General features: G+C 41.6%; 1 protein-coding gene across 2 annotated transcripts in view; it reads left to right on the forward strand.

Annotated features, from left to right (window-relative positions):
* Positions 1 to 26,115, forward strand: part of enox2 (ecto-NOX disulfide-thiol exchanger 2) — a 209,027-nt gene that overhangs the window by 85,342 nt on the left and 97,570 nt on the right. Inside the window, exon 1 of one of the 2 annotated variants that reach the window (XM_085789334.1) lies at positions 454 to 637. The exons of the other annotated variant lie outside the window; for it this stretch is intronic. Within the exon in view, the coding sequence (XP_085645460.1) occupies positions 616 to 637 (22 nt within the window). The 5' untranslated portion in view covers positions 454 to 615. Of the gene's footprint in view, positions 1 to 453; positions 638 to 26,115 lie in introns of those variants that run through there. 2 annotated transcript variants of the gene reach the window in all.

Genomic DNA, 26,115 nt, shown 5'->3' on the forward strand with positions numbered 1-26,115 from the left:
TTTTGTTTTCTGTTTTTTTTTTTTTTTTTAGTGCTACGCATATTTTACCTAATTCTTATTTATTAAGAATTCGCCTCAGCAGCGGGTAAGGTGTGGACTGATAGCTCCTGTGTGATTTGCCATAGGGGAGGCTTAGCTGCATATGGGATTTCTCCGTGAGCACGACATCCTCCTTTTGGGCAGTCCACAGCAGCAGCAGCAGCAGCTTCAGCTCAGCTCGCTCCTCGCGGCGGACTGATACGGAAGAGAGGAGCAGGAGTTAGGTCCGTGTGTCTGGAAGCGCCACAGCCTCGAAACACTTCGCCTGGTCGGTCGCTGCTGCTGCTGCTGCGCGCGTCCGAAGGCGAACCCGCTCGCATTCCTTCGGTTTCGGGCGCGAACCCGGCACGTCGCGAGGGCGGGCTCGCGCGCCCACCGTAGCTATAAGGTCCCGGGCTTTGACTGGCTGCTCTCATTGCAGTCCAGTCTGCCGAGCGGAGCGGAGCGGAGTGGACTGACTGAGGGACGAGCCCCGTCTCCATTCAAGGATTTTTTTTTTATTTTTTGTATGTACTTCGTTACACTTCGTCCTACAGCTGAGGACCGACAAGAATCGCACCTCGCCTTCTGTGGACAATGTTTCTCTTGCAGTACACAGGTACATGCTTTTTTTTTTTTTTTTTTAAGTTTTCTGCAGCTCTCACACCGGCTCCTCTCTCGGTTCCTACATTGACAGCAGATATGTTATTTTCTGTGTGTGCACATACACCGACAGTGTGCACTTTTGTTGCTGCAGGCTACAATGGGATCCCCCTGAACTGCAGGTTAATGCGTGACTTGTGTGGCGTTTTGCCACATTTTGATCGCTCATCCTCCTCTTGTTTAATACAAGTTATTGGAACAAGATTTCCTTGCTGTTAATTGTGGCTGTGATTGTCGGGCGGATACCAGCTGTTGAGACCGCATAAGAAACGCGGTGCTGCCTCTCTCTCCAGCGTTGGGCTGTGTGTGTATTGTTGTGTGTGTGTGTGTGGTGTTCTTGTGTGTCAGCATTTGGGATGTATTGGTGTGCTCTATGATGAAGGAAGATCATCAATAATTTCATGTTGTACGCGTTTTATTTTAACACTTGCTTGTCAGTAGATAGGATCCACGGCTATTATCTTGACTGGCACACGCCTATGCAGCTGTTCATGGATGAAGTTTTCGGAAAACAGATTGAATCCACGCTGACGCCGGATCGCTGCTATTGCAATGCTCTCTCTCTTTTTTCACACGCTCGTCAGTCCGGTTTCAATTATATTAAAGCAGCGTAATGGAGCTCGGTGAGTCACATTGTAGTAGAAAGATATAGGCCTATCAATGCAGGGGAGGCTTGTGAGTTGTTTTTGCTTTATAGATATAAGTTCTTTCTCCTTTTCTTGGCTGTGACGTCCAGCTGTTGAGATTTGCGTGTCATTTATTCCCGAATCGCCACCACGCATAAATAGCTCTGGATTTTTTAAATGGGACATTTTTCTCTGGGCTCACAGGATCTAATTAAGCGAGGATGCTGTTTGAACTCTTCACATTAACCTGCTTACGCTGCTTTATTCTGGCACCCTTGTTCACCAGCTTCCTCTGTTTATAGTCATGGTAAATTTACCTCAGATGTCCCGCAGCCTTGTTGTCGTCTCTGTATTCATAGCCTAATTGCTGCTTTCCTTTAAGCTCATAAAAGCAATGACTTGTCAAAGATTAGTCTCATGGCATTAATTTGCCGTTTTCATCATAGTGAGTACACTGATTAAAGAAAATTAAACTTTTTTATTATTATTATTATTTTTATCCTCCACCCGATGTGAGATTTATTCACCTCATATGTTGCATTTATAACCTGCATTACCTTTTTGACATTTAGAAAGAGGATTTTCAATATTTTGGAAATAGGCTAAGGTTTAATTGGTTTTGCACTGAAGCTTATTGTTCAAGCTCAAAGTTTTCCATTGCAGCTATTCAAATGATTTCACACCACTCAGTTTATAATTCAAATATAGCATGTGGTCTCAGAAAACAAGTGGCTCAGGACGAAAATTGCGACAGGACTTGGGGAAAATAAGCCAATGCTCATGTTTAGTGGATGAACGTGTTGGGTTTTCATTTCTCTGTTGCGCTGTCGCTCATCTTGCACAGACATAACAAGTTCCCTTCTTTATTTCCTTTGCATCGAGAGGCACCAACATGAGTCATATAAAACGGGAGCTGAGTAGCTCCCTATGACCACTGGGAGAGAAAAGGTCCATCAAGCCTTGTGACAGCCATTTACCTCCTCACTGTGCCAGTCCTCTCTGATCAATCAGTAGAGCATCTTTAGATTGCCTTTAATGGCACAAGGGAGGGGGGGGCACTTTACTTAGATCAGTCAGAGAGGAGAGATTTAAAGGCTCTACATGGAGTGCTTGAGAATGAGCTTTGAATATTTCATCTCTCTTTGGCATTGGATGATAGGGCTGAAGAACAAATTAAAACCGAATAGTGCGGACTACTGTACAATACCAGGAGATTTGGCAGCTTTGGAAACTCTCAATTTTTAATTGCTTGCTGCGTGACAATTTGTGGTTACTAAGTGGGATTCTCATAGCGCTGGCTGTCGAGGGAAAAGACATAAACTAAAGGGACAAAGGCAACGGAAGGGGGGAAAAACAAAACAAAAATACAAAGTTAAAATATGAGTCATGGATGACCTGCAAAACTTCAGATTATGGGAAGCCAGCTACTTCAATGAAAGCCCCATAAACTGACATTTATTTAAGACAGAGCCTCAGGAATGGCAGTGGAGTATCCATTACTGCTGGAAACTACCCTGATCATTTTTTTTTTTGGCCATATCAAATGTAGCCTCACACATGATACTCAGTTTGCCCTTCCACTTCAGAAGCATAAATTGCTGCCCTGACAACAGCCCATCACCACTGTAAAATCCTAGAAATAAAATCCAGAACGTGTGCGTTAATATTGATTGAAAGAAATGTCCTACTGGACACACAGCCTCTGGACAAAATGAACATTATAATAATTGAACAGCATATTAATTTGGGAGTGAGCATCAAAGTCAAGGAGGAAAGTAATACACACTCCATCACCAGCAGTGGTTTTTATAATAAAGTTACCCGGGAATGATTCATTTCGCCAACTGAATTCAGACCACTTACAGTATTCATCACAAGCGCTGCACCTTAAATGAAAAAGCACTCGGCTGCCTGTCGGTGTTCGGTGTGATGTCGGTGTGAGCTGACAGACAGGTAGGAACCTCTTTAGCTTACAGACAAGTTTAGTACATTAACTCAAAAGTGCAAATTCCTTGTGTAAAGTTTTTTTGCAGTCGAGCTAGACATCAGTGATTTTGGTGAACGCAAAAGAGGAATGAGAGGCTCCATATCGCCCCCTGTTGGAGAGAATGTTATCTTCCCAAGGGATGATAACAAAACTGAAAGAGATGAGCATTGTTGTCAATAAAAAAGTATGTCCAACACACAAGTCCAGTGAAGTTATGTTATAGTATAAATGTGTAATATGAAAGTGTTATAAAGATTAAATCATCAATACAATCAACAAAACATATCGCATAAAGTTTTATCTGCACTCCACATGCAGTTTGTCTTCATTCATTAATGGTATTAGCATTAAAAAATCAGCTCACTTAATTTGAGAACCTGTTTTCCTGAAGTTGAAAGTTGCTGCTTGTGTGTTGTGAGGCTCGGCTTAAAAAAATCTGGAATCTGTTTTTTAATTTTTACTGCAGTGCTGTGATACTAGGCAAAAGGTTTCCGGTTTTATGCTCTATTGTAAGACTGTCAGTGGTATAAATATCAGCTGTCTCTGTGGACTGGTTATTGATTGTTCAAATTAACTGATACAGCTAGCACCATTATCTGTTCGGTAATGACTGAAATTTTACAATGCCGGTGAAAGTAAAAGTAAAAGAGAAGCTTTGTGTTTCTTCTTTCACTAATGCCTTTTTACAGTTAAGAAAAATGAAAGTTGCAGCATGGAAAAAGCTAAAGTCTTGAGTAATCCATACTTGTGGACGGCTCTGTGGAAAACACCCAGTTTTATCCATGACCCTCCATCACAAAGCAGTAACGGTTCATTAGAGACATTTTACAAAGCTCCTGATGGGAAGCTCAAGCTGCATAGAGACTTCTCTGCATCACTTTTTTACAAGATACTTGGCTGCTTTTATCAAGTCATTCCCCTTCATGTGGTGCTATCACTCCAATGCACCATCTGTTGGGCTGATATTTAAAACTGTCGGTGTAATAACTTGATCGTTTCATTGCCTCACCACTCATCCTAAATCTCCCTTGCAGGCTAATGTAGGATAATGCTTGTTTATTCCTGTGTCTAATTCTCCCTTGTATGTGCCCTCCAGAAACCTCCCCCTATTTGACTTGGTCTTATTGTTCAGCATTTGAATCACAACAGCAGCATTAAAGAGAAGCTAAAGTGTGTTCAAGTTGAAAGGAAAGTATATTAGCTTGTGTGGAAGATCCCTGTGAGGATCAGCGGTGTTGGCAGCGGTAGCAGTTCAACCTGCCATCTGGTATAGAGTAGCTAAGAGATGTTGGCAGCCTGAAGGCTACCAACTCCAGGGCTCCAACCATATCACTTGACAGAGCTCCTCATTTCTAATCACTTTCATGATAAGCAACCACGCGGGGAACCTTGAAATTGGAGCTAAGGACTCTGCAACAGGAAGTTTTTGAGCTACATGCAAGACGAAATGAGCCATTGCCTCATTCTGTATTTGCCGTATATGAGCGGCGCGTGCGTCTGGATTGTGGCTGCAGCGCTGCCTTGTTAAACCCTGCTGACAGTCCCTTTGAGCAGAGGAGAATAGAGAAGCAGTTTGAAGACGCTGGATTATGCCGTTTGCCAGGGAGTTACTGTACAACTTCTCAGCCTTTCTCATATCTGCTCTTCCGACGCATAACGAGAGCCTCACTCGTCACTGCATTTGTCTCGGTGTGATGTGGAATCTGCGGTCCCATGTGTGTTGGGGTGGGCTAAGACAAACATTGGAGCCATGTATGCCACATCTGACACTAGAGAGTAGTTTCCATGTTCAACAAAGAGACTCAGTCGCTGAAAAATGGAAGAATCTGTCCCCTGAAGGCCGCTTATTCGCACAGATCACACACCCATTTTTACATCCAGTTGTAAACACTTGTAATTCACTTGTGCTGAATCAGTTCAGTCCATTTATACCAGTTAATCATAGTCTTGTTCAGACTCAACGTGGCATGTGACTCACAATAGGAAGAGGCTCTGTCAGCCAGTCATTAACCTCATTGCTCTAAAAGTTTTCCCCACAATAAAACACAACATATTAAAGGCGTAGACAATAACTTATACTGTAAAATTATACTGTTTGGTAATTAATGACGTAAAGTTTGGTCTTAACTTAATTATAGATCATTCTGAACTTTTATATTCTTGGTCATCATCCGGTCCAGTATGGACTGCTGCCAGGAGGGTGGTTTGTTTTGTTTGTTTAACTAAGACTCCAAATGAACTGTTAACTTAATTATATCCTGTTAAAATATGAACTCTCTTGAACCAGATAAACCAGACATGACCCAATTTCTGTTGATGCTAAATGTCAAACCCATCTGCAGGAAGTCAAAGTGACTTTCTTGCTGTTTGGTCATTAACACATTTTGCTAATCCCAGAGGCTTTAATAGAAAAAAAAGAACAGGAACGCTATGGTTGAGAGACAAAGTGTCTATTGTAGAGGATGTATGGTACAGGCACACACCGCATAACTGCAATGTTCACGGTTTGATTCTCAGCTGGGGAACCATGTCATAACACTCCCTCCTCCCCCTGCTCTCTCTCTCAGCCCCCGTTTCCCTCGTCTCTCTTGACTTTCAAATGTAAAGTCATTTATAAAGGAAAAAAAAAGTCTGTTTTACAAAGTCTCACGTCCAGTTGCCTTTGACTGAGATCCGACTCTGTCCTGGATGACTGAAAGCCTCCGCAGACATCACGTCAGCCTTGACTGTCAGACTTTTTACAACTCCAAAGATTTAAGAGCAGCATCCCAGCAAACTGCAGGACATGACGCTTATGCTAGTGTTTTAGTAATGAGAGAATCCACAGCTGTCACTACCATGTGCACACACACACACACACACTTGTAGCTGTTTCTCCTGGACCGTCCCACCTCGATGTGCTGCGAGGAAAGAAAACAGCAACTCTCAGCCTCACTCACAGAAATATTACACAGACCTGGCGATTTGGCAGTTCTCTGTTTTTTACGGTGGCATCTTTTCTGCTCACCAGCGGTGCCAAGACAAGCAATTTAAAGTAGCACAAGATGTGGCGTGATGGATCACCAGGGGGATGTAGGACACTACCGTTGTACATCTCTGAGGTTACCTGTGTCCACTGCTGCTTCTGGGATTGTATTACAATAAATTTTCTGCCTTGGCACTGGATGATAAATTGAGCCACTAAATCTAACTTTTATGTGGGAGTTGCATTGTGTATCAGTTTTGTTGTCTTCTTCTTTAAATATCAGAAGAGTTGGCTGTTGTTGTTGTTGTATGTCGTACGCTTTGGATTTATTTATCAGAAACAGAATTTATCGCAGGTAGTCCAACAACATTTATTAAACTTTCTCTTCTGTCCAATGAATATGTGGCTGTGTGCAGGAGTTGACCCTGCTGGCCAAAATCTGTTTTTCCAAACATTGATATGTTGAACATTTCCCCCATAGAGAGAATGGAGAAAGCTGAGACCATGGTTCAGTGGTTTGGACCAGAGAACAGGGGTGTCCACTGAGATTGCTTGTCTGGAAAGCAGCCATCACTCTACTGTAATAGAGACTGAGAGCCCAGATTTATAGGGCTCTTACTTTAGGAGGAAGGAATGGCTTAAGGGGGGAGAGAAAGAGCATGAAAACAAAATGGTAGCAGAATGGATGGACAGAATGTAACCAAGAATGCATTATTAATAGGGAGGTAGAGGCTCTCTGTATGCTGTCCGTCATATGGGGGCATTTTGCCTCTTGGTGAAAGAATGAAAGAGAGTGCTTTCATGGGTTAGTTGGTAGAATATGCCCTCAAGACTATTAACTTTATTTTCGGGACCATGTTTACATGATAACTTTGCCCCACTGTGGAAGAGTTGGGGTAACCTTGGAAATTTCCATTTAAAGGCAACATTTTTTGTGTGTTAAATTTATTTTAGGGTTGTTTCTTTTCATTTTATATCAACAAACTCACATTCACAGATCCCCACTGTGCAAAACCTTTCATAGCTGTGGAGGGAAAAAAAAAGAAAAAAAGAAACCCAATCTGAAATGTCATTGGGACTGCTCTGAAAGGTTTTGGTGTTTGAGCTCAAAGGAAGCCCTGTACTTGCATGTTTACTGTGCTGAGCCTGGCTAGAGTCAGACCCCCGGTGCTGGATAAATGCGAGGCTTTTTCTGCGCTCAGCACATCTGACTAGCCAATATTAGTTCTGTAGCTTTTTTTCAGAGGAATCGGGTCAGCATTTATGGGGAGGATGACACAACACCAGTGTAACAGTTCGACCAGGGAACGTGCGTGGTGTAGTTTTCAATCGAGTTCTTTAAATTATAGCTCTGTCTATTTTGGACCGTTGGTATGCTACTTGAGGTCAGCCTCTGCATGAACATAAAAGCTCTCCTGGTGACATGGTTATGGAGAGTTCAGTTGAGGACGTCTACATATGCGACAAATCCAAGTCAACTTCACTGTCATGGTCTGTTAACTGTGTTGTAGTCACAAATTCTCTACATCTCTCCGCCCAAACTCTGTATAGTATTCTGTAATATTGCTCTGGTCTAGGTGCCTGAACTTGACCCTTTTCAGAGTATCATTAGTTTTATTTTCTTTAAAAACAGAACTGCATTCTTGCTGTTCATTAACCCTTGTTTAAGAAAGCATCACTAGTAGTTGTGGCAAAGGCTCAAATTACACTTTTACCCCTTAGGGCAGTGTCGGTGAACTTTCCGGGGATAATGCGAAACAGGCACTCAGAGGAAACAGTGAGGGCGGTGTTGGGTTGGGTATCGTACTTTGATACTTTTATGGACTGTCTAAATTGGTTTGATTCTGTCAGGGATCAGAAAATGCCCTGTTACATGATACCAAATTGGGAACAAGATCCAATAATGCTGGCTGGCTATTTACTCAAGTCAGATGCCACTCTGTGCCTGTTTGGCTGTTCTTGGGGTTTGAATGCTTCATCTGACAAACATGAATATTAGAAAACGGTGCACCTTTTACGAATGTGTCACAAAATAGTTTGAGTAAATGTGGTACATGTGCAAATACCTTCTGCTTTATTTTGACTATCCTGGTATAATTATAGAGAAGTGGAGCTACTTAAAACCTCAGAGCTCAAGACCAAAGGGGGGTTGTAATCACGATGTCTCCAGGTCAAGCATTAGTGGGGACACTGATGTTGGAATGATATATGATATGAAAGAGTTTCAGCTGTAGTTGATAAAGGTCTGAAGAGGGAGACCTTCTTTTTAATGACTGCGTGAAAACAAATGACTAAGAGGGTTGCATTTATCAAAGTCATTTTAGGCTGTAAAAACCTCATAATGATATACTGACTGCTATACAGACACTTTTCATAAGAGCTCCTATTTGTTTTGTAGATAACTGTTATGACAGTGTGTATAGAATCAAGACTTTTATTGTTTTCAAAGGGTGTTGTTTTTGGCATTTTGCCTTGATTGGACAGTCGGCGACAAAGAGAGACAGGGTGAGAGAGGGCAGGAAGACGTGCAGTGGCAAAGTAAACTTGTTAAATGCTCTCTGAGGGACGAACAATACGATGGTGACGTTGTTTCTAAATTGAGCATTTCTGTTCTGCATTTTCTTGGTGCTGACACCATTAAGTCAGCCAATATTAACCGATTACAAATGTATCAGCCTGATTTGAATTATCAATCCAAGACTGCTGAAACTAACATCATTGGACTGTACCTTTCACAGTTTTTAGTTACATTAGTGCCTGAAAATGAGCAATGTAAAAGTGCTGGGGATCATTGGCTGGAAATCCAAGCCTCTAGCTCCTTGCCTTGCATTATTTTTCAGCACTCTCTGCCAGTAAACTCTCTTAATCCGCATAGGTCTTTACATCTTAAATGCTCTTTGACCTCTCCCGCGGTGTTTGTGCCAGCAAGCTAAACTTTCATTTTTGGCTTCTCACGCCCGTCCACCTCCCTTTGCTGCTGTATACATCAACGTGGTTATTTAGATGATCTGTCTAAGATGCTGAATGTCTTTCCTTGCGGAGGCTGTGGCCTTAAGGACATATGCTGACAACAGCTGACTTACCATCATAGCACTGAACACAGCCATTACAGACAGGGAGGTAATTGGATTCACAAATCAGCCATGGCTCCGGGTTTATAGTGGCACCGGGCTTTATGGGCCATATTTCAGAAACGGGTGGGAAGTTTGTCAGGGAGGAGGCTTGGTGGTAACAGGAAACTGATGCAGGAGAGAGAGGGCAGCATCTAAACTCTCCTCTCTCCTCTGGAGGAGCAAGTGGACAGATAAAGAATAGATTGTGAAACCTGTGTCCCAGATAATAGCTCCGAGATGAAATTGGCCGAAAATATGAGCAATGTTTTTTCATAACCATCTTCTCCAAGTTCATCTTGTTCCTCTTCTATACTTTATGTGGACCCTTTGCCTCCTAAACCACTTATTCCATACATATTTCTTCCCATTTATTTGTTTTGTCCTTTTCGTAGACAAATAAAAATTCCCTAGAGACACAGCGAGGTCGATGGTCAAGAATGTGTGAGCTTGCGGGGTTGGGTGAGAGGAGAGGGGCGAGGAGAATCTCCTTTTCCTCCTCTCCGAGTGCTGTGGGTTCTCAGTCATGCTTGTGTTTGTCCCAGCAGAAGTCAGGGAGGTAGATCGATAGGAAGATTAATTATTGCGTCCAAGTTGAGGGCTGCACCAACAACCTGCATTTTTCATGCGGCTAGTGAGTGTCCAAATGCCTCCCCTTTCTAACGGGGCGTCGAGCTTTAGCTTGTTAGTGTGGTCTCTGGACCAGAGCTGTGCTGAGAGAAAATTGGACCAGGCTCCAGGGGTAACAGGCTGAGGCTCAGTGCAGCTCAACTCAGCACCACCAACAGGCAAAGCAGGAGTCCCACAGCACCTTCTTGGCTTAATACAACCTCCTGGATATGAGGTATTAGGTTAAGTGTTCTTTGATGTGTCAGAAATGCAGGTGTACCACAGGCAGCAGTGGAATGATATCTGTTTTTTTGGGGGGGGCACCCTGTCTTATAATGAGAAATAAAAATCTTAGGTTTCATCTGGGTTGAATCAGTAAAAAGTCTGTTGAAGTAACATCCCGTCTAATTTGATTTATAGTCCAATGTATAAGCAATAAATACTTAAAATGGAAGTGAATTCTTATTTCAGTCTGCTTGTCTACACAAGGATTATTTAGTTGGTTTGTGCGATACATCAGCCTGCTTTTTTACTGAAGCACATTCATAAAGCATATTGTGTCTTGAAATGTCCTATATGTCACAGCAGTAAATCAGCAGCATGTGTCTGGGTGTGAGCCTGAACCGCCTGGGCAGAGAAAATTGGCCGACAGCGTGAATGATGTATTTCCCTCCCCGATGGCCACTGGAGCATTTCAGTGTTTTTGTAAAGGTGAGGATGTTTAGAAATCATCAGAACAACATGAATCAGATGTTAGTTGAAGATGACAGGGGTGATTATGGTATATCGCTTTATGTTATGATTCCTGAATGCTGAAGAAGAGAGGTTGTTACAAAAGGCGTGTGTTTTTCTACTTCCCCAGGTCCTCTCATTGTTTTGTATGGTTGGTCACTGCTCAGCTTTGTTTTGTTGTACTTTGTGTGTGTGCAAAGGACTATCTACCGGAATTCATTTTTCAAAACCCATGCTTTAATGCACCCTGCTGCTGCCAAGAGCAGTACAAAGTAGTAGAGTCAACTTGGAAACAAATATCACAGAGAATATGCCAACTATGGTTTAATGATATATATTCTGGAGTTAAAAGGTTGATCTTGACAAGAAGCCTGAATTAAAAAAAAGAACTTATATTTGGAGGTAGCAACATTTTTTATTGTCTTTAATTTGATACAGAAACCCACTTAACCCAGACTGCCCATAAAGGTACAGTATGTGTTTGATTCAGGGGCCAGTGGAGCAGCTAAATATTATGCAAAAGAGTCGGTCAATAATTTGGTTCTTTGATTCACTGGTTTCTCATTTCACTCTAATCTTAATTGGACTATTCAAAAATTTAATATGACGACACTTCTTGCCCTACAAAAAGCTGACATTGTCTCATTCCAGTTAATTATGGACCAGTTTAACCCCAGTCTAGTGTCTTTATTCTCTTCATGGGATGAAGTGGTAGAATACTCTCTGTACTGTATTCACTTTATCTGCAATAAAGATTTCACTACATTGCAGATATGCACTGAAATCTCTGTTTTGATGGAGACTTTGCTGTAATTTCATGTTAACATCAGCCGTGTTAAACTGGGATTTGTCTCTTTTCATAATGCAGAACTGTGTTGCGGTTGTTTCTCTTTTGCAAATCACACTTAGCTACGCTCCCTATACAGAAATGGTGATGATGTTTTTTTTTTTACTCGAACTTTTAGACAAAGCTCGCATGTGTTCTCACCAGTTCATATGCAATCCTGTTCTCAAATCGCCATCAGGGTGAAGCTGTCAGCAACATCAACTTTGAAAATGGCAGCAATAGTTGCGTTTGAATACACACGCCTGGATGCTTTGTTTACTTACTTACTTTGCCTGTATGGGGAAGTGTGCTGTTGGGATTGAGAGCACTTGTCGTCAGTGCCCTCTGCTTCAGTCAACTGAGCTTTCAGGGATTAAAAATTAATTGCAAGGAAGTAATGATTATCTTGATTGATATGTGAGGCTACAAATTATTTTTCATTGATTATGCTGCCAATTGTTTCGTGGTTATTGAATGAAACATTTGTTGTGGAGACCAGAGCTGTTCCTTGATGAGTACAAATTATCCTTAATGGATCATAAGAACTCCTGCATGAACACTTTGAGGACTTACTGTATTATTAATTTGTCTTTATTTGTTCCTTCTTCATAATGGATAAGCTTTTCTTCTTGAAAACAGAAAACACCTGATCAGGTTGTAGTCAACATCCTTTAGCAAACTCAAGGACTGACTTAGAGGTTTCTTTGTGTATCAAGTGATCAATCTGATGTTTAGATAAGCATCTTGTTCTTGTCGCACCCTTTGTTTCTCGTTTCTTCTCTCATCACATTCGCCATTAATAACAGTTCGACTACAGTCCCAAGTCTGTGTGTTGTGATGAGTGATGGATGGATTGCACGAGGAGAGACGGAGGAGATAAAAGAGAGAAGAGGAGAGGAACCAGGCTCAGCCAGATCGTAGCCTCAGGAGCTATCCTGTTGCATGATCTATGGGGCTTCATTTGTTTGTGCTGTTTTGGTAATTAAACAGGGGAGGCCCACTCAGTGGAGTCTGGCTCTTGGCTTAGTTTCTCTCCCCTAATCTTCCCATAAGACCAGATAATTAATGGTGGAATGGCAGGAGAGCCCGCGGTCCTTCTGTTAATAGAAGGGATTCATCTTGTTTACTCAACTTACTGCTTGTTTGCTTATTCAGAGCCTGGTCAGGGTGTCATCACAGCGGTGGTCGAAGATATTGAGAGCTGGCACCTGTCCAGTTGTCTCACAGCAGATGATATCGTGACAAGTCCTGGAGCAGACATGAATATTCTCATCGAGGCTTTATCCCTCATCCTAATTGTCTGACTTTATCATCATTGTTTGCTTTAGTCACATATTAAACAGATTATTGGAGTATAAGTTCAGACAGTAGAATCCAATTTTGACACAAAGTAAACCACAGTTTATACAAGAGATCTTTTTGAATTAAAAGAAATTACATTAATATGCATTTCAGAGCATATTGTGTTCATGACGTCCCACATTCCTGTCTGTAATGCATGGCATTACAGTGAAATGGAATATCTTGTATTTGCTATGTAAATATAAAAAAAAAGAAAAATAGACAGAGAACGCAGGATTGAAACAAAATAAAATCTCTCGATGCATGACCTTGTATTGAGAAATAGCTACATATAGCTGTATGAAATGCTTTTGCAGCTCTTTGTCAATTTTCATCTTTTCATGGGGTTTGTTAACGATCTGAAAAAAACATGATTATCATTTTGAAAGGAGCACCTGTTAGTCTGTTTATTCAAGCAATAATGGGGCAGTTTCTAAAATCATGCAGATACAGTACTGGTTTGGTTCTTCAGTTAATGTTCACATCAAAAAAAGAAAAACAGTCATCTCAATGGCTTTAACTGCGGTATGATTATTACCTGACGGACTGGTCTGAGTATTTCTGAAACTGTGCTGATCCCGTGGGATGTTCAAGCACAACAGTCTCTAGAGTTTTTACTCAGAATGGTTCTAAAGAAAAACAAAAAAAACATCCAGTGAGCTGCCGGCGGAAATGCCTTGCTGATGAAAGAGGTCAGAGGAGAATGGCCAGACTGGTTGGAGCTGATAGCCACTCTTTACAACTGTGGTGAACAAAGAAACATCTCAAAATGCACAGCACATCGAACCTTGAGGCAGATGGACCACAATACAAGGAGCACAATGGGTTTCACTCCTGTCGGCCAAGAACAGAAAATCCGAGGCTGTGGTTGACACAGATTTACAAAAACTGAGCAGTTGGAGACTGAAAAAACTTTGACTGGTCTGAATGTGGATTTCTGCTGAGGCACGCAGAGACTGAAGGATCAGAATTTGGCATCAACAGCATAAATCCATGGATTCATCCTGCCTTGTGTCAACTGTGCAGAGACTGCTGGTGCTGTAATGGTGTGGGGGGAAATGTGTTCTCGCAACACTTCGGGCCCCTTAATACCAATCAGTCATCGTTTATGTCACAGTCTCTCTGAGTATTGTTGCTGACCATGTGCCTGCCTTTATGGCCTCAATTCACCATCTTCTAATGGCTTCTTCCAGCGCGATAATGCACCGTGTCAAAACGCAAACGTCATCTCAATCTGGCTGCGCGAACATGACAATGAGTTCAGTGTACTTCAGCGGCCTCCCCAGTCATCTGATCTGAATGCAGTAGTGCCCCTTTGGGATGTGCTAGAACAGGAGTCTGCCAACATGACTGTGCACCTGACAAATCAGCAGAAAATATGGGATGCATCCACATCAACATGGTGCAGAATCTCACAGGAAGGTTTCCAAGATCCACTGGTATCATTATTTTGAGGCTGTTGAGAGGAAAATGAGCCCAGTGAGTGGATATAACCACCTGACTAATCCTTAGAACACAGAAAACTAATGTAAACTATGATTTAAATGTATGATTTAAATCAGTAATGTCCTCTCCGACTGTGGATATGAATACATACTGTATGCTGAGTATTCATTCCCTGTCATTGGCAATAGTCAGGCAGAATGTGGCTTGTCACATACAGTGGTTGGACATTTAGCCTGCAGGTAAACAGAGCAGTGGGGAAATCAGAGATATACCCATGGTAGAAGTGTTCCTGTGGGCAGCTAGCTCCTCAAATCTTCCCCCGGAGCAATATTCTGACAAAGGCTTTTGAAGAGCTGAGCTGTCGGCGTCAGCCTCCCTGACCAGACCCTCATTAGCCAACACCACTACCCAGAGAGCAGGCAAGATGAAGACTCCTCTTCAGCTGCACTCAAGAGAAAATGCGTTTCTTACTGCAAATTAATTTTGGAATGAGGGATTCATCGTGTGAGAACAAGGTAGGGAGCGCATTTAGTATTGTCTGCTGAAGTGGGGTCTCTCTCTATGAGTGACTTTCTGCACAAATTCTCATTATTCTGCATACTAGGGAGAACTTAATCCCCCAGGAGCTGCTTTAAGGTAAACACAGCAACGTGGGGGGGAGGGGGTATTCCCATGGCAGTCTACTTGTTTAGGGTTGTGTTTAATTCTCTTTGCACACCAAGCTTTGTACATTTTGCTCGCAGCTGAAGTCTCACATCAGGTCTTATTGTAATATAGACTTTAACGTTAACATGTAGAGAAACATGAGCATCTCGGCAGGAGTGTCGGCTCTAAAACTGTGATTGGCCCCTTCATGATTTCTAAATGAGGGACTCTGAAGAGCTAGGGGGATCTCAAGGGTACTCCGCCCTGGTTAAGTGGGCTTTGGATCAGTAGAGGAAAAAAGTATCATCCATTGTTACCTGACTGTCCATTTACTGTACCACTACTGATCAATGAGCTGAGACTTTTGGAGTACATTTGAAGTACTTCGCTGGGCAGCTCCTGTGGTTGGCTTATAATGATGCCATCGATACTTACAGAGGAAGCTGAAGCGGAATTGCCATTTTCATTCGGATTTATTTAGGAAAAATGTAAATGTTAACCTCCTCAACTTACAAATAAGGCAGCTGGCTTATTAGACTCATTATGGTCAACTTTCCTAAAACATTAAAACAATTATAAACCATAGGAAGGACATTACAATAGTACGTCGGAGGCAAATGGAAGATATCAGTGAGCAGCAATGACATAGATCAGCATAGTCCAAATTTGAGCATTAGAAGGGAAGTGGTATTTTCTCAGTCAACACGGAGTGAATTTCAAAAAGGAAAGAAAACCTGTTTCAAATCAGTGTTTGATCCAGGTCAAATACTCAGCCATATTTTCTTCTCCCAGCAGTCACTGAGCGAGCTGCTTCCCCACAAACAGCCCATGGTACTATATGGGACTGAAGGGCCATAGTTTATAACGGTCATAAAATGACACAAAGAGCGCTGGTGCAATAAAATAACATAATTCAGTTTCACATTCATTTGCATTCACAATCATAACTCGTCTGGAGCCGGTCCAGAATAACACAGCCAAGAATTAACATCTTGTTAAAGTTTAGAGGGCGTCCTCCTTCCCACTGGCGCCTTTAGAAACATATTTCCACTGTATATCAGATGGAAATCTCTCTAAATCGTATTCATATTGGGTTTAGTGGCGGTCTCAAATGAATCAACACTAGAGTCAACAGTTGTGTCTGTTTTTCTAAAATTGTCAGTTTCCATTCACATTTATCAGGGATCCGTCTGGCAAGGGAATAAAAACAGCATCTTTGACTTCATATTTGAATAGTTTTTATGACTTAACAGCACGGATGATAGAGCTTCCTCTCCTAATCGTTCACCATCCACATTCCAGACGTGAAGCAGCATCATAACATTTGGTATCATTCATCAGTGATGTGACTGTAGTCCTCTGAGGTATTCAGACCAATGGTATGGAACTGGGTCTTGTAGTACAGACAGGATTAGGGTTCTGCTGTGGTCCATCATCCAGAAATAGGACAAGCTGTTCATCAGCTGCTCTGGGGCAGGCTGGATACCAGAGGGCTTCAAGGTATTGAGAAGTCTGACCATTTTGGAGTTTCACAAAGGCTGGTTCTATATTATGAAAAGCTTTTGTTAATCTGTCTGTAATTCTTCCACAAATCACCAGTGCATCAGTAGATTGTTTTGTCCATCCCCTGAAATCCATTTGTAGTAATTCAGTCTTGACATCCAGATCCTGGCTTCCATTAGTTTTAGGCTATTGCACCTGTTTGACGTGCCTGAAGTGATGTAGTGCTCTAGACTGGAAATCAGTAATATTAATAAATTAAATCACTTTGATTTTCTTCTTATGGTCAATGTTCATTGACTGAGTATGAACACATCTCACCCACTTGCAGCAACAATTTACCAGGCAGGTGAAAGGTGAGAAAGTAAGCAGGGTTTGAACTTCTCTATTGTGGCACTTTTGTTTTGTGCATAGGGTACAACACGACTAATCTCTGGAGAGACCCTGTGAAACTAAAATATTTTTCATTTATGTTGCTAAACATCTACTTATACAGCAGGAATTTGCAGATTTGGCACTTCATCCCCACAGCAGTTTATCCAGATTTCACCCTGTATTACCATGGTCTAGTGATTGTATTATATGTAGGATGATATTATTAATCTATTTCCCATGATAACATAGCTATAAATTGAAAGTAGCAGGAGAAAGGAAGAATATGGCTTTGAAATGGGCCAAAGGATTCTGGACTTGAACTGGGATGCTGGGACTTTCACATCGGGAGCACAAGATTAAACCCGAACCAGCCCAGGCAGAATTAAGATTGCAAAGCAACATCAGTGAAAGAGACAGTTGGTGATACTAGAGAATGCTCTCAATGGCACATTGAATGTATCATTTAATTCCTCCAATAAAATACTGATGGAGCATTATGATTGCTACCAGATACCGGAGTGCATCTTTGTGTTGAATATGTATAATTCATGAATTACACAAAGAACATCAGACATGGGGTTTTTCTGAAAAGTACAGGGTATACAGTGTGCCTTGCAACTGCATCTCCTGTTAGACAAGTGCTCTATTGATTGAGAAGGAGATTGAAATTGATTGAGAGGGGGACTGAAATCACTGAATCACTCCAGTTAAAATTATGTTCCTGCTCTCGTATTTCAATGATAATGCATTCTGCGGCAGGACAGGCATTATTCTGGATAACACTCCTCTCAGTCTTCTGCAGCCGAATATCTATAGTCAGAGAGACACACATCACATTTTAAAGACACGCGCAAACACAAATACAGTAGCCTATTGATGTATTGCAGTTTAAAAATCGGTTTGTGCTCCTGCCTGGAGTTTAGAAATGGAGACTTACAGTACAAGACAGCTCCTGAACTGCAGCCTCACCTGAAAACGCTCTGCTCCAACCTTGCCACAGCTCTCGAGCAACACCTGTGAATGAAAACAGTTTCTTTTCTTAAAAATCCCATGTTTTTTAAAATTTGTTTTTATTTCTGCTCAGTGCTCACCTTCATCCAATCAAATTCAAACCAAAGTTAAAAAAAAACTGTACGGGACTGGCTAAAGCTGTAGATAAAACATCAAATCAAAGCATCAGCTACAGGAAATCTTGCTCCCACCATAGTGTTTGGATCAATGTATTAGATGTCTTTATGTTTATTCTTCAAATGGAAGCTGGACTCTTTATTCATTATGTTGCTTGAATGGCCTCTGTTGGGCTTGGTTGCCTCATGTATAGCTGGATAAGTGTGATCTATGAACTGGCTAATTGCCTTTGTCCTGATTGCTTCAGTGACCAGGCCATTTACTGCCTGCAAAGGTCATTTCCTGCTCAGTTTGTGCAGCATCCATCAGGAGCACTCAGTCACGGCCAAGAGGAATACTGCAGATGATATTATTGCAAGGAGCATTGTTTCCTTTTGTCAAATTATCGAAGCTTGTCTCCTGAGAAATGGCGTGGACTGGGTAAACAGCTGAGAATGTATAACTGAATTCAAAAGGGTCAGCAGATGGTTATCAGAGCATTTGTGCCACACAGCTCCTGCCCTCAGTCAGACTGAGAAGAGAAATTAAAGATTAGCTGAGGAAATGTTCATCCCTTTTATTCCTCTCGCCTCTGTGGGCCTGAAGTCTGGGCGCTAAGGGGAGCTGGGAACCCAACTTTCATTTACGCAATTGTCCAAAAGAGGCTGACTCAACATGTGACACAAATGCAGAGTGGACGTTTTATTGTTCAGTCCCACGTTTTGAGTCACTGCTGCTCAGCGCACAGTAGATACGACATGAGAAGACTCATTGTCGCAGAATTTACTGTAAGCAGCCTGTCCCTCTGGCAACGAACAAATTAAGTAGCAGATTTTCCCCCTAAAGCTGATACTCCGTCTTCAGGTTAGATTAGCTGTTCAGTTGGTAATTCTTTTGGATCCATTAAAGGTGGACATGAATGGCAGCGAATATAGGATTTGCTTGTTTTGTTGTGCTTGCATTTCTCACGGCTTTGACAAGCTATGTGGAAGCAGAGGTAGTTAAAGCACTCAAATAGTTTGGTTTATTTACAGCCAGTTTTTTGAACGTCCACTTAAGATTTATATTTCAAAAACGGGGGTTTTTGGCTTCTGCGGAAAAGACACCACAGTCACAAATTGTGTTCTATTCTGGTGCTTGTTGGCAAGGGAGCCAAGCAGGGAGAGGAACGATTTGACAAAATCTGTAAGGCTGTGATCGAACATCAGTGGGTAGATGGGAAGACATTTTCTTGAGCAGCAGCCTGCAGATCATGAGTCTGTTATGACACTATTTGATCTAATGTTATTAATAGGGTATGGGTAAATATGCAACGCTCTTTGAATCTCTGAGCTGAATGCACTTACCAGGTAAATATTATTGCAGCAACCACCCACTTTTGATTATTTCTTTTTATATATTTATTAATGAATACATATACCCAGGGGGCAAAATCCCAGTTTTTTGAAAAACGGACACGGAGCGTTGTAAAAGGTTTGACACCAGAAATTATATCTAGGAACTTCAAGGATTAAAACCTGGGTGGACAACCCGGTCAACTAGCTGCTGGAAAGCTACAGGGGGCCAAAACCCCTTTCTGGGGTCATTTTGATGGCGAAATGATGTAAATGCAAATATTTAGGTACTACAATGGCATAAATAGTCATACAACTATGAAATTTGGCAGAGAGTATCTTGACACATAGGGGGAGGCATGAAAAAAAGATTCTGGGGTTTGTTGCAACTCAATTTTAAGATATCACCCCCAACATCCCAAAAAAGACCAAAAAAAGTACTGTTCGCCTGACAAATTCTCATGAAAATTATTATTTTTCAGCACTTTATGGAGAATATCTATGCTTAACATATATATAGAAAATTTCCTTAATTCATAAGCTTCCATTTGAGTCCAAGATAGCCTTTCTACTAGCTACTGGAAAGCTACAGGCTGTCTCCAAACAATGCAACACCTATTGTGAAAAACTACATGTTAACTGGCATGATCAGAAACCATTCTATTTCTGGTCTCCCCAAAGTGAACAGATAGATAGAGAAGACCGTTGGCCACAGCAAGTGGGGCTTTTGAGATAGAAAGGCTATCTTGGACTCAAATGGAAGCTTATGAATTAAGGAAATTTTCTATATACATGTTAAGCATAGATATTCTGCATAAAGTGCTGAAAAATAATAATTTTCATGAGAATTTGTCAGGCGAACAGTACTTTTTTTGGTCTTTTTTGGGATGTTGAGGGAGATATCTTAAAATTGAGTTGCAACAAACCCCAGAATCTTTTTTTCATGCCTCCCCCTATGTGTCAAGATACTCTCTGCCAAATGTTATAGTTGTATGACTATTTATGCCATTGTAGTACCTAAATATTTGCATTTACATCATTTCGCCAGCAAAATGACCCCAGAAAGGGGTTTTAGCCCCCTGTAGCTTTCCAGCAGCTAGTTGACCGGGTTGTCCACCCAGGTTTTAATCCTTGAAGTTCCTAGATATAATTTCTGGTGTCAAACCTTTTACAACGCTCCGTGTCCGTTTTTTTGCTTTGCCCCCTGGGTAATAATTTTATTAGAAAATTGTGAAAAATTCCCATCACAGCTGTAGAGGTGACATCTTCAAATTGCTTGTTTGTCTAACCAACACTCCAGCACACAAAGGTTTTCATTTTTCTGTCATACCGCACAGAAAATAAAGCAGCCTTGCATTTGAAAAGCCTGAACCAGTGAATGCTTGACAATTTGTTTCTTGATAGATAAATGATAAAGGACGTCAAGCAACAACATGATTAAAATCTATGCCAAAATATATTTTCAGTGTAACGTTGTATTGATGCATTGCGGATGCGGCCTCACATTCTGTGTACTTGTCATCAACCAGCTGCCTTGATGCATGCATATTGCCTCCACTACAGTTGGCTGATCCACTGAAGAAAAATCACCACTATGTAGTCGACACCCCCACTCCTACTCCGACACAAAGGGACAGGAATAGCTTCATTTGTTCATTGAAGAATCTGGAAACTCTGTTGGTTGTTATCTGTTCTCCTAGTTTACAATATTGTGATGCAAACATAGTCAATCTTGCCAGACAACACTAGTTACCAACATTATTAACATCTTTATGCTGTTGGCGTTTTGATTTGCTGCTCAGAGTTTGATGGATTACGTTTCTACCCAATACCGGCATATTTGCTATGAAGTTGAAACCATAGGCCACGTTTAAAAAGATGATTCACTTTACCCTTTGTCACAATGATTCTCCCTTTAAATGAGTCGAAGCTTAGCTTTAGCATGCATCACTGGAAAACCCAAGGCATTTGAATAAATCAAATAAATCATTGTGTTCCTAAGTGGATGCTTACTTGACTGAGTGTGCAACCTGTTGTGACCCCGGCCGATCCCAGCATCCCCAAAGTAAAACAAAGATGTTGTGTTATGTGCCCCACTTGGGCTGCTCGGTTTTTATTTGTGCCTGTAAATTTCCATGTGGCAGCTTCTGGAATAGATTCTCCCTGACTTGTTTCCCCGGTCATTACAGGAGGAATTTTCTCTCGCTTCACTGAATAATTCCTTCTGGCACACTGAAACCCCTCTTTGCCACAAACACCTTCCTTCCCATTTTCCAGTGACAAAACAACACGAGGCTTTAGACAATGAGTGTTGACATTTTCTGCCACAGGGTCCATTAGCACTCTCCATGTGTGACTAAATATTGTTTTGTTTTTTTATGCACTCGCTGCTTCAAACGGGAGCACGGCTGTACTCAGAGGGCAAAAGGGGACGAAAATTAAAGTCATTATCAAAGCAATTTTAGTGCATTCTCTCTTTTAGCGGAAATGTTGTCTTAAATTTTTGTGTTGTTTTTTTAAAAGCTGAAAATAAGCAGCATGTGTGTTGTTTTTTAGCATTATCTGAATCCTGTGGAACTAGACTGAACTTTCTTTCTATTTGCTTTAATATAGCATTTAAAACTGAGCCTGATGAGGTGCAATTTATTTACATTTAGTCTTCTCTTCAAGTGCCTTGCATTAATTTTTAAGCTGACTCCTGGACCACGATTCAGAGCTCCGACTCATGGAGAATGACAAGTGGCCATCTGGTAATTCTTCTCTACAGACCTGTTCGGTAGCTATATCCTGAAATAGCATCAAAGGCGAAGAATTATCTTTTTAAAATGGTCTGTTGCATCAAGAGCAACCGAGATCTCACTTGCATGTCACTCAGGGGGTCTGATACATTTGGATACAGACTCAATCATACTCATTTTTCCTTTTCCGAGAGGGGAATGGAGAGGAAGCTGCATGTACGTACAGGATGAACAATACAAACAACTCAGGAGTGCTTTTTGAAAGTATTAATTGACACACAAGGGAATAAAGCTTCTTATCTACCTTACTTGAAACTAAGTGCAGCCTCTGGGATGTTCTGAAGCACACTGACAATGTGTGGGTGTGCTTTTCAAAACCAAACTAAAACATGGTTTGCAAAGAAATCTGTGATGTTATGACACCAACTGTGAGTCATGAAAATTAATTTCTCAGAGTGACAATGAGTTGATTTAGCATAATGACTTAAAATGTTCACGTGACACTGGCTGCAGGGGCCCAATCATCCTCTATTCTACTCTAAACTCCTATCTTTTTTGAGCTGTAACCTGTCACCATTCAATCTATTCATGAATTATTGCAGACATCAACTCCACTTCTTCTGGCTAAATGTTCTCAGAGAAGGTAATTAATGAAATAAGGAGCTATTCTCACAGCTTCAGAAGAAATAAATGTACGCCATTCGGATGGCCTCAGGTTATGAAAGTCACCGATCTAAAATGTAAAGTTTGGAAACCCATTCTTTAAAACTAAGTAAATACTTAGAATAGAGTGACCCATTCCCCTAACGTTTAAGTGAAGACAAATGAAGCAGATGATTGAAAATGAAAGAGTGAGGGGGAAGAGAAGAAGGTCCTGCTGCTTTGAGTCACAGTGTATGTTAAGATAATGACTGGGTTTTTGATGCTTGCTAAGCTTTACACAAATCATTGTCCTTGTTCGACTTTCCCCCCCTTTTGGGACCGTTTTCGGCTTTATGGCAATCAAAGAAAGCAACAACAACAACACAGGAAATTACAAACGGAGATGCTTAATCCAAGAAAGTGTTTAACATTTTCTAATAAACACAGACCCTTTTGTTTGTTGATCTCCCGGTGTCCCTTTCATTTCTCTGGCTAATGTGTTATTCTGTCTCCTTAGATTTTAAATATTACTAAGCCTAGATATTGGATATGTCCTGCAGCTAGCAACACCTCAAAAAGCTGCAGTACTACACAGGAATGGTGAATAAAAGCTAGGCCCCTGCAATCAAAGGGCTGCAGTTGGATACGTCTTGCTGATTTTGTGTCATTGATGGCAGCTGCTCATCATAAATCTCCTGTGTCGTCCGTTACGGTCAATTCCCTCACAGGCATAAAATATATGTGGTCTGGAGCAAATTATCGAGCGGTAGAGATTTCAGAACCGGCAGGAAATGAGACAAAAAATTTAAAAAATGCAGGTAGATGGGAGCAAAGCAGTGGCGGGTGGAGAAAGGCTTAATTAAGAGAAGCTTATGTTTGAGAAGACAGATGGGAGAGAACAAGAAGTGGCTTAAAATGACATGGAAGTTTATGGACAAACAGACGGTGATACACACTCACCAAGCACTTTATTAGGAATACTGCTACATATATTCATGTAAATATCCAGTAAGCCATAATACATAATGCATGAAAGCATGTTGATACAGGCCATGAGCCTCAATTAATGTTAAAGGAGACATATTATGCCCCTTTTCCACAAATTAAAATAGTTCCCAGGTGTCCTAAAGACATACTATACATGTACGTGACATGCTTTGGTCAAAATACCCCAAGGATCAAACATCACAGCTTTTTTCATCCTCTCAAAACAGCCCTGTTCAGAATGGCTGGTTTCAGTGCCTGGCCCTTAAATGCAAATTAACCACTGCTTGCCCCGCCCCTTCTACTGGGCCTAGGTAGGGATGGTATTATGCAAATTTGAAACCTAGTTGGAAGACAATTGAGGGAACAGCTCATTAAACCACATGGATTTCAACCTAGGGAGCCTGCACATTACATAAATGTTTTGTCAATTCTCACATTTTGGGGGCCGGAAGGCAAGACAAATATGCTAAAGAGCCGTCAAAAAGTGATATTTCCATAATATGTCCCCTTTAACATCAACGATCACAGTGGAGGAAAAGTGTGATCTCAGTGACTTTGACCGTTGCAATGTCTGTTTTTGCCAGACAGTGTTGGTTTGAGTATTTCTGCTGATCTCCTGGGATTTTCAATACACAACAATCTCTAGAGTGTTTTTTTTTTTTAACTCAGAATGGTGCCAAGAGTGAGGGAGCGGAAACGTCTTGTTGATAAGGGAGGTCAGAGAATGGCCAATCTGGTTGAAGCTGACAGAAAGGCTTTGGTAACGCAGATAAGTCAAGTCAAATCTTATTTACATAGCGTCAAATCATAACAGAAGTTATCTCGGGGCACTTTTTGTGTAGATTAGGTTTAGACCATTACCTCTCTTTAAAAAAATACAGTATATCTTAAACAAAAAAATATTTGGACTCCACTCCTGTCAGCCAAGAATACAAATCTGAGGCTGCATTGGGCAGAGGCTCAATGCTGGACAGAGGAAGACTGGAAAAGCGAAACCTTATCTGATGAATCTGGATATCTGCAGAGTCTCACAGATGGTAGGATCACCGGCATGAATCCAAGGACCCAACCTGCCTTGTGTCAACGGTCCTGAGCGGTGGTGGTGATGTAATGGCGTGTCCTTTGCTGGCACTCTTTGGGTCTCTCATAGCCAAAGATCATTTAAATACCGCAGCCTAGCCGAGCATTGTTGTTGACCATATGCTTACTGGGATGGTTACAATTTACCATCCTCTGATGGTCGCTTCCAACAGGAAAACGCTTCATGTCTCAAACCAAAAGTCATCTCAAACAGACTTCATGAATATGAAAATGAGTCCAGTGCACTTCAGTGACCTCCTCCTGGTCACCAGATAAGAATCCAGTAGAAGACCTTTGGGATGTAGTTGAACGGGAGCTTGGCATCATGAATGTGCCTCTGAAAGATACGCAGAGTTGATGTGATGCACTCACATCATTGTGGAGCAGAGTCTCACAGGGATGTTGCCAGCATCCTGTGGAAGCTGTACTGTACCATGAAGAATGAAGGCTGTTTGGAGAGCAAATGGGGACCATACCCAGTTTTTAGCAAGGCATTCCTAATAAAGTGCACAGTGAGTATAGATTTGAAATCCCAACAGAACAGTCAGTCCCCTTTGTAACATAATCTCATTTTAATTAGCAGAGACAACTTCCGCCTTACTCTCAAGGCGCAGCCGTGTTTTCTTCAAATCGTGTCTGTCACAGGATTTAGAGCTTCATTTCTGTCAAATTCAGCTGCTTTTTTTTTGTAATTAACACCTGGTCAGCCGAAGAGTGCATGTGCAATCCACCACTTTACACTGCAGCAACTGAAGCCACTTTGTCTCAAGTCTCAGAAAACTAAAGTTTTAAAGTGAATCTGCAGATGGGAGAGACTCAGCAGAGATTAGACATGGATACAGTACTGGCTGTCCTTGAGCAGAGCGCGCTGTAGCGGTAACCACTCAAGGGCATTCATGGTCATACAGAGAGATGAACGGCTCTCGGTTTGCCATTGTTTAAGTCCGTTGGAGTCAGCGAGTCTCTCATTAGCCACAACTCTGGAACACAAAAACGCATTGACATTAGGCTGGATGATTTTCCAACAGACTGCAAATAGCCTCACTAACTATTTAAGGGAAGGGTCAGTGTTTCCAAAGTCATTAGCGTATGAGTGTTGGTGCCAACCACAACGCATGCCATGCTGTAATAATGATACAGGGATTGCCCACATGGCCAGGATATTCTTTGTACCGCAGCCTAATTGTTGATATCTTGATCTGGCCACACACTGCATGCATTAAAGTTTCCTGTCTTTCAAAGGAGGGGGACAGATGGTCTGAGCTTAGACGTCGTGGGGCCGGGGAACAGTAGGAACGAACCGGTCCCCTGGGAGGAACCTACATTTCCACTTTATTGCCACCTACCATGAATACGTCACAGACTTATTAGAGCAGTGTTATGC

The sequence above is a fragment of the Trachurus japonicus genome, chromosome 10 (genome assembly GCF_045865225.1).
Source record: "Trachurus japonicus isolate A0001 chromosome 10, Traja_1.0".
Classification (NCBI taxonomy): domain Eukaryota; kingdom Metazoa; phylum Chordata; class Actinopteri; order Carangiformes; family Carangidae; genus Trachurus; species Trachurus japonicus.